The 9,588-nt window shown below is 42.6% G+C and overlaps 1 protein-coding gene across 1 annotated transcript; it reads left to right on the top strand.

The window, feature by feature from the left end:
* Positions 1–3,544: 3,544 nt before the first annotated feature.
* Positions 3,545–7,831, top strand: slc26a2 (solute carrier family 26 member 2). The gene is made up of 4 exons (XM_070913411.1): positions 3,545–4,156; positions 4,299–4,589; positions 5,532–5,980; positions 7,021–7,831. The coding sequence occupies exons 1-4, from the start codon at positions 3,545–3,547 to the stop codon at positions 7,829–7,831; spliced, it is 2,163 nt and encodes a 720-aa protein (XP_070769512.1).
* Positions 7,832–9,588: the final 1,757 nt, after the last annotated feature.

The raw sequence follows: 9,588 nt of genomic DNA on the forward strand, positions 1-9,588 counted from the left end.
CAACAAAGTGTAATAAAGTATATAATCCGTCTGTCCTGCTAACCGACTCAGTAGGTGTCTGCGAACAGAAAAGGGATTACCAGGATGGTTTTAAATGGTCATGTGTGGACATAAGCCTGCATCCAATTACAACACTGGGATTACGACACCTTCCAATGTTTAATGGCACAACCTGGGATTCCTTTCTCCGTCTCACTATAAGACACCCTTAGCACTTATCGGTTCTGGTGCAGTGCGATGAAAGTGAGTACTCAAGGCATATAGTCTATTGAATTTAAATACTCAACACTGTCCAGTTCCTTTCCCATCATCCCTATTCAAATGTAGGCAGCTCATCATGAAAGTAACACGGAGAAGCAGTGTATACACCACAATAATATACCACATATACCATCAAATAAGTTTGGACCATATGGAGAAGTTGAGCATGGATTATAACACATGAGTGGCTTAATTGCTAACTCTCATTTGTAGTTGTTCAAGGTTAACCATGAAACAAGGCCAGAAGAACATGAAAACGTCAAAGAGAGGCTCAGTGCTTTTTCCTTTATCCTCAAGTTCAATCTTGTCTTAGTTTCACTGCTCTTGTCGTGTAGGACCTCGACAAAACTGTGAGTGTAACAAAGAAGACTCACCAACACGAGTTACCTGTTACACATATCATAGGATTCAGTATTATTGGTTATGTCATAGCAAAAACATGGTATTACACTCACTTGCTCATATTGTATCATGCGTCCCTCCCTCTGGTGATGGACCACAAACATCTGTCACCCTCACACCGTCTGTAAGGAATCTGAGACAGAATAACAAACAAGCAAAAACAGAAGTCGTATCATTGGTGATAAAATTAAATCATGATTTAAATAAACTGTACAGCTGTTTTCACTTGTATGGGGTCAATCAATGAGGGTCTGTTGAGACAGTTGCAAAGCTAAAAGTGTTCTAACTATTCATGGATCACTAACATCGACATTAAGAGAATACAGGGGTTGGAGGGCAGCTTCCTGTTGACTAACTGATATGACACATTGTAAGGTTTTCCACTGGTTTTCTGTTTTCCAGGTGTTGTATTAGTTTATAATAGATATAATTAGTGTATAAGAGTTGGGTGTCAGCATGGAAATGGAAAGGTTGTGGTATCTACTGGACTTTCAATACTGTTTCTAAAAGAGACTGCGTGTTTCTGGAAAGTTTGTGCCAGGATGTTACATCAACGCCAGCAAGACGAAGGAGATGATGATGGATTTCAGCAGGAAGTCATCCAGCATCACACCGGTGAACATCCAGGGTTTGGACATTGAAGTGGTGGAGAACTACAAATTCCTGGGTGTTCTCCTGAACAATAACCTGGACTGGTCTGACCACACTCAGGCCCTGTACAAGAAGGGCCAAAGCCGCCTCCACCTGCTGAGGAGGCTGAGGCCCTTTGGTGTGTGCAGGAAACTGCTCCGGACTTTTTATGACACTGTGGTAGCTTCGGCTATCTTTTATGCTGTGGTCTGCTGGGGGGGGGCAGCACGGACAGGGACAGGAGGAGGCTCAACAGACTGATTAGGCGAGCCGGCTCTGTTCTGGACTGTCCGCTGGGCTCCATTGAGGAGGCGGGGGATAGGAGGATGTTAGCCAAGCTGACATCCATCATAGACAACACCTCTCACCCCCTGCAGGAAAACTGTGGGGGCCCTGAGCAGCTCCTTCAGCAGCAGACTGTTACACCCACGGTGTAAGAAGGAGTGCTACCGCAGGTCGTTCATTCCTACGGCTATAAGACTGTTTAACAGCACATAAATCTGCACATACATCTGTACATATTTTATATTTTCCATGTACATATTTATTTTGTTCCCCATATATTGACACAGTGCTTGTCTGCTGTGTGTTTCTGCACCTTTCTGTCTTTGCTGCTGTGACTTGTGAATTTCTTTATAAATAGAGTCTATCTTAATCTTAATCTTAAAATGCATTTATTTCTGAAGTAAACCTCCTTGTTGTCTTAATATAACAACCACACAAAGTGACTTCCTGTGCCATCAGCTCTGCAGTACAATTCCCCTCAATATATATATTATTTTATTTTTATTAAGTGTCTTAATTGGCTACAAAGTGAACCATCATCCTACACAGACCATCTTTGTCTCAGCATGTCACGTGACGTAACCTCACGCTCCACATGACGTCACTACGCACGCAGCAACAGACCAGTGTAAAATGAATTTGAGGCGGAGTGACACTCGAGCGACTGAACACAACCTTTGACTAACTTAGTAAAACTGCGCGTGATTCGAGCTCAGGTCAGTAACTTAACGTGTTAACGACGACGTTAGTCTTTGACCCGGTGGCGGAGCACACCGGCACGTTCGTTTACTGGTCATTTAGCTGGTTAAAGTTTCGACCGGTGTCCACGTTGGCAACTTGTTTACAATGGTGCCCATTCACGGCTCCGCTAACGCGACGTCGGCAGCTGCTGGACTGAGTCAACCGGTCGGTTAGCTAGTTAGGCTGCGTTAGACGGAACAATTGGGGAACTTTCGAAAGTAGTTTCGGACTCGGAAGGTCAGATATAACTAGCTGTAGTAGGTATTAACATTTAATAACGTCGGACGTTTCGTTATAACCGTTAGTTGGACAGTAAACAGTTAACGGTCAGCATTTAAATAGCCTGTAGGCATGACCAATAATCTCATTAACACCACTATACACTTCTCTAAGGAAACAAAACGATCTGACGTTGCTGTAGTCTTATTAACGGTATCAGTAAGAGTGCTTTAAATGCAACAAGTCTGTAGGGAAGCAGTCATAACGGCACATACTCAGTCAGGACTCCAGTAAGTGCGGTTTGGAAATGTCCCCGGTGCCGTTAAAATACGTCTGTGTAATGTGATGAGTTTGGGTTGAAAAGCGATAGTTTTGTCTTAGACTTCCTGCGTTATACAACACATCTTTCTCCAGCATTTCAGTTAGTTTCAGTTCAGATGCGACACGTGGTTCTTCAAACAGCAGTAAACTAGGTCTATGATGAGAAACTGACTTTTCAAGTGGCCAGAGCCCAGGTCTAACCTGGACTTGTTGATGTTTGACCTGTCATAATGAAAGCTTACTGCATGCATTGCAAATGGGAAACGGAAATGCAATAATGTATGCTGAATTAAAGTGAGAAAGTGTGATACATGCACAGTGCTGTAAATAAAGATCCAGTCATTCAAGTAGCTCACACCTGTTTACATAATCAGAATCAGAAATACTTAATTGATCCCCCGGGGGGAAATTGTACAACTGGTCAAAGATGTAGAGAGGGAATAACATGTCACATTATATAGGCTGTTATAGTCATTTTGTCCTCGGTTTGGTTGATATAAAGTAGTGGCGATTACTTATAAAGGCTTATTTTTTGTGGTTGTTATTGTAGTGTTAAAATATGCATTAGAGCAGATGAGTTGGCATATACATATTAGTCCTTATTATTTTGTCTGTTGTCACCGGTTGTTATTTGAGAAAGTCCTTGGCTAAACTGAACTCTCTTCACATCACAGAGAAGGGCTCGATGATGACTCATGGCGATCACTGCTCAGCAGAAGATGGAGCCGAGAGCGACCAGCAGCAGCAGCCTCTCATTCTGGAAAGAGTGGAGAAAGAAACGGCTAAAAGCTGGCAGTCTGTTGTGTCTCATGGGCTGAAGAAACACTGCTTGTGCACCCCAAAGAAAGCAAAATCCAAAATACTGGGCTTTGCACCGATTCTGAAATGGCTGCCACGCTACCAGCTCAGGGAATGGCTGCTGGGCGATGTCATGTCAGGCCTGATTGTTGGAATCCTATTGGTCCCCCAGTCCATAGCCTACTCCTTATTGGCCAGCCAGGACCCCATATATGGTCTCTATACATCTTTCTTCTCCTCCATCATCTATGCCGTCTTAGGAACTTCTAAACACATCTCAGTGGGGATTTTTGGGGTGCTCTGCCTGCTTGTGGGTCAGGTAGTGGACAGGGAGTTAGCTTTGGCAGGATACCTCACGGAAAGCAGCGGCATCAGTAGTAACAATAGTGTCATCCTGCTGGCTGGCCAGGGGAATGACAGTGTTGGGGTGGAGTGTGACAGAAGCTGCTATGCAATCACGGTTGGAGCAACAGTTACCTTTACTGCTGGAGTTTACCAGGTAAGTGAGCAGGGGCAATCTTATGTACTGGACAGACACAAATGATCGCATGTTGATGTAAATAAATGCTTCTGTTCTTCTCCATGGCCTCAAGCAAACTACAGGCGTTAATTTGGGTATCAAATTTAATTCTTTCTCACAGGTGCTAATGGGCATTTTCCAGGTAGGCTTCGTCTCCGTCTATCTCTCTGACTCCCTTCTCAGTGGCTTCGCTACCGGAGCCTCCCTGACCATCCTCACTTCACAGTTCAAGCATCTTCTGGGCCTGAAGATCCCCAGGCCTCAGGGTTGGTTCACTCTGTTTAAGACCTGGTACAGCTTGCTCATCAACCTGGGAAACACCAACATTTGTGACCTGGTGACCAGTTTGGTGTGTTTGCTGGTACTGATTCCCACCAAGGAGCTCAACGATCGCTTCAAAGCCAAGCTTAAGGTAAATGGACAAAGTGCAGATTAGTTTATTTTAATATATAAAGTTTTGCATGTTAACAGCTTGCATGTGCACATGCATCTTTTGTTGCATCCTGGCTGCTCAGTTGCACACACATACCTAAGTAACTACGAACCTCTGACATTTTAGAGTTGTAGACAATTAGCAGATGCTGTTTTTTTTGGTTTTTTTAATAATAATTTGCCATGAATAACAGTAAAACAAGCTTTGTCTGTTCCATTCGTCCTTGGTTCACAATTATTTACAGTATAGTGACCAGAGAAGGATCATTTAAATCTTTTGCAGAACTGGTTCAGTGAGGAAGTATCAGCCGACCTGGTCCATTTTTTTTTCTGCTTTTGAAAATTCTATTTTTGGCCATGTTAGCAGGATGGTGCTGGGAGGTAGTTATTTCCAGTATAACTTCGGTTTAGTTTAAGATTAGAGATGTCTGGGGTTTGGTAAATGTTTCATGTGGTTACAAATCGGGTAAGAATGTGGGTGGGACGTCCAATACTACTGCCCATGACTGCAGTGGGATCCATAAAAACACATCAGCCTCAGCTATACTTTAAGATTAATTCTAACATTACCATGCTAATGGTGGTATAATGGTCAAAGCACAGGTGAGCCAAAGCAGAGCTGAGCGTTGAATTGGGGCTGACAAATGACAGCTGAGGCATAAAAAGACAAAGCTGTGGGATGTTGAGCCAAGCCTGAAAAAAAGAAATCATCTTAGAAAGTTAAGTCAAGTCTAAGCCCAAGATGTCCTTAAAAAGGCCATAATACATGCACAGGAGAAACCCTTTTGACTCATCTAACATGGTCACCACTTTCAGACCAAACTTTACATTTGTTATACCTCTAGTGGTGAAGATGTTATTAAGACAAAATGGCTCTAAATGTTTTATTAATAATTGGGTGTTGTCTTTTTCTTTTTCCCAGGCTCCAATTCCCTTTGAGCTCTTTGTGGTGATAATTGCGACACTGGCTTCTCACTTTGGCCACTTCAACACTGATTACGGGTCAGGGGTGGCTGGCGACATCCCCACGGGCTTCCTCCCTCCCCAGCTGCCCATGTGGACTCTGATCCCCAATGTGGCCGTTGATGCCTTCTCCATTGCCATCGTGGGATTCGCCATCACTGTCTCACTGTCAGAGATGTTCGCCAAGAAGCACGGCTACACTGTGGACGCCAACCAGGAGATGTACGCCATTGGCTTCTGCAACATCCTGCCATCGTTCTTCCGCTGCTTCACCACCAGCGCTGCGCTGACCAAGACCCTCGTCAAGGAGTCCACAGGGTGCCAGACTCAGGTGTCTGGGCTGGTCAGTGCCCTTGTTCTGCTGCTGGTGCTGCTGGTTATCGCACCGCTCTTCTATTCCCTTCAGAAGTAAGCATACCAAAATCCTAATTAATAATAGATTTAAGGGCCTTCCTCTTGTGATTTAATCTCCTAATTGGCAGGTAATGAGTTCATTCTGATTGCCGGAATGACTACCTGCTCTTATCAATAGAGTGATGAACTGAAATCAGCTTATTGATAATGTAACATTTTGACTTGTAACACAGGATGGCAGTGATAGAAAGAACCCATATGTGCAGGAGTTCAATATTGAGTAACTGAGAAGAGGGAAACTCTGAATATCTTAGACCTTCAAGCTCCAACCCTTTCCTAAAAATAGTTCCCACTTCTGCAAACGCTGGTCAGGGCAGTTTTTCCTGCTTGACTCACCCCAGTAGTTTCACTCTTAAACAGTCAGGCTGTTCTTACTGGACAAAGTAAGATTCAAACATTTTTCAAAGTTTTTTCACTTAAACATTTGCTTGCAGTTCTTATCTTGTTTACCATGAGGGGAGGTTTCAAGGGTAGAGGTAGACAAATACAGATGACCTATACTTCTAGCTCAGGGTTAATGCTGACTCTGCTTTGCAGAAGCTGTGCTAGTTCAAATATCTTTAGGCATAGCATTTAATCAAAGATACAGATGCTTCAAAAATGCTTTAATTTCCATTCTAATATTACAAGACATTATTATGGAATGAGCAGAACTAGCAAGGAGTAGAGTTATTAATTAATTAAAAAAAAGAGTTAATTGCCAACTAGAAAAGTAAACTGCACTTTTCACCCATTGGAAATGTTTTGAGCCTTGATCACTGTATTGATTGTGACTGCAACTGATGATTGGTTTTGATTTGCCTCTATGGCTGGTGTGTTATCTACATACACACCCATAGACAAACCCTCACAGACACACTCTCTGATCACAGATCATATGGAATATCTTCATCAATAATGTCACATCTGCTGAGGCCAGATTACGTTGTGTCTTTGTTCCTATTTTAGTACTTATTAATGGCTCTCCCCCATGAATACCACGGTGACGCTCCTAACCTTTGACCTTTCCTGCTTGCCTTCCTTCTCCTGCCCAGATGTGTATTAGCCGTCATCATTGTGGTTAACCTCCGCGGAGCTTTACGAAAGTTCACCGACATTCCCCGTATGTGGCGTGTCAACCGTGTCGATACCTCCATCTGGGTGATCACCATGGCAACCTCTGCGCTGGTCAACACAGAGCTGGGCCTCCTTGTGGGGGTTTTGGTGTCAGCTTTCTGCGTCCTGGGCCGAACCCAGCGAGCCCAAGTCCTGGAGCTTGGCAGGGCTACAACCAGGGAGCATTATGAGGACCTGTCGTCTTACCGCGGCCTTCAAACACATCCAGGAGTGACTGTTTTTAGATATGAGGCTCCAGTCTATTACGCCAACCAGAGCTTGTTCAAAAAATCTCTCTATAGGTGTGTAGGGCTTGATCCTGTGAAGGAGAAAACCCAGCGAATGAAGTTCAAGAAGAAGAACAAACAGCAGGGAGAAGTCGCAGGAGTCCCAAACTTGAAGTCAGAGGAGAAGGAGGCTGCAGTTAAAGAGGAAGAGATTGAAGCTGGTGTGACTGTAACTTTGATGCTCAACAAGAAATCTTCCTTACGCAGCTTGGTGATCGACTGCAGCGCTATCTTGTTTCTAGATACTGCTGGAGTGAATGCTCTGAAAGAGGTCCGCAAAGATTACGGAGAACTTGGGATCAAGGTTGTCCTGGCTCAGTGTAATGCTTCTGTACTGGACGATCTGGAAAGAGGTGGGTACTACCCTGATGGAGGAGAGAAGAACATCATATTCTTCACCATTGCAGATGCCGTCCGCTACATCCAAAGCCTCTCAACTCCTAATGGAGATTGTGACAGCTAAAGCTAAAAGATAATCTCTGTCCAAATATCTGTTTACATATATGCAGTTTACAGAAAAGTCCATCGTTACCAATGTGCCTTGTAGTGCTACAATGATAGCTGTGTAATTATCCTGTACCTATCCTTCATAACTGCTGCAGACAATTCTTTATTTAATACTGTTTCAGCATGTTAAATGCTAAAAAGCCTTTTATAGAAACGGAGCCAAAGTACATAATGCTTTAGGGTTGGGCGATTTTTGTCTTTTTATTTTGCCAGTTCAACTCTGTAAATAATTAACCTGTGAAGTGCAATTCAAAGCGTGCACAAATAGGAACTGGCAGCTGGAGTTGGGCCATATCCTGCACATTCTTGTTGCACTGATTTCTGACGTGTCTTTCATGAAACAGCAATCATCGATTGGTGCTGATGAACAGCAACATCAATTCATCAATCACAGTTGTCAGAGGATGAGATGAAGGCAAAATTATTCAAACAGAGGAAGTGAGGACTCCCCCGCCCCCTGTGCACCACACACACACACACCTGCGCAAATATATCGGCAACCGCCTGTCGTTGGGCTGACGGGGGCCGGTTGGAAGATTTCAACTTATCGCCCAACCCTATAGTACTAAGAGTAAAACGTCAGCCTGAAACTACATAGTACTTATAGTAAAAAGTGAGCAAAAGTACATAGAAGAAGAAAAGTGAAACGCCACAATGGCTACATCTGTACTTCACTTTAAGCAGCTTTTTTTTTTTTTTTTTGCGCACAAACACCCAAATGAGTTCATGAACAGTCACCCACCAATACTACATATAGACTTTATTTTTATTTAGAGTCACATCATTACTCAATTTGAAATTGTGACCCTGAAAATGTACATTTAATGTAGAGGTACAACATCAGTACAGTTTAATCTAGATTTTTAATAAACATGTCACAGTTTATGATTCCATTATTAATGTTCCTACAGTTGAGTCACATGCAGAGTGGCTGTAAACGTTTATTTCATTTCTCAGTGAGGACCATAGTTAAATTTTTTTTTTTAAATATTCGATAAATTCTGTCTTTCAGCCGTTGTCCATAAATTGCAATCCTGAATGTCTTTGGGGGGAATTCTGGGGTTAACTGTGTTGGGGCAGGTGATGTCTGGTGGAGGTGGGGATGTGTGCAAAAAAGAAATGCTGCTTTGAGGGGAACATCAGAAGTCATTTAAGTTTCAGTTTAGTTTGTGGCTAATCAATTCAAAAGGTCTTCCTCTTTAATTTATGTTTAGAAAATCTATAAAATATTATTATAGATCAAAATCTGATATTTATTTTGTGAGAAATGTGCCTGAACGTGAATGCACTATAACCAATTAGTAGTAGTCCATAATGCAGTTTTCTCTCCCAGTGATGATCAAGGGAAAAGTTTATTTTTTCTGTGAAGACATGGTCATGTTTACAAAGCCATAAAGCAGTAAATGAATACTGATTGTTTAAAATAAAAAGGGAGTAAGAAAGCTCAGAAAACTGCAGTGCCTTTAGTGACGCCTATACTGTGCGAATGTGTAGCTTTTATACTGTGAATGTTGTCATATCAGATCCTTTGTCACCTTTTACTGTTACAACTGGACAACTTAAGCTACGGTTACAGTCTGTAAGAAAAAGAACTACTTCTTCTTCGCAATCTTGTTGTTACCATAACTTTTCAAAGTTTTGTATGTTATTTCATAAGAACAAAGGTCATGTTTTTGAAGTGGTGGATCTCCTTTTGGAACAAATCTCCTCAGC

The sequence above is a fragment of the Enoplosus armatus genome, chromosome 10 (assembly GCF_043641665.1).
Source record: "Enoplosus armatus isolate fEnoArm2 chromosome 10, fEnoArm2.hap1, whole genome shotgun sequence".
NCBI lineage: Eukaryota > Metazoa > Chordata > Actinopteri > Centrarchiformes > Enoplosidae > Enoplosus > Enoplosus armatus.

Coding starts and splice junctions, on each gene's coding strand:
- slc26a2 (XM_070913411.1), top strand. CDS start 3,545: ATGATGACTCATGGCGATCACTGCTCAGCAGAAGATGGAGCCGAGAGC. Junction 4,590..5,531: donor GCTTCAAAGCCAAGCTTAAG/GTAAATGGACAA, acceptor TCTTTTTCCCAG/GCTCCAATTCCCTTTGAGCT. Junction 5,981..7,020: donor CTCTTCTATTCCCTTCAGAA/GTAAGCATACCA, acceptor TCTCCTGCCCAG/ATGTGTATTAGCCGTCATCA.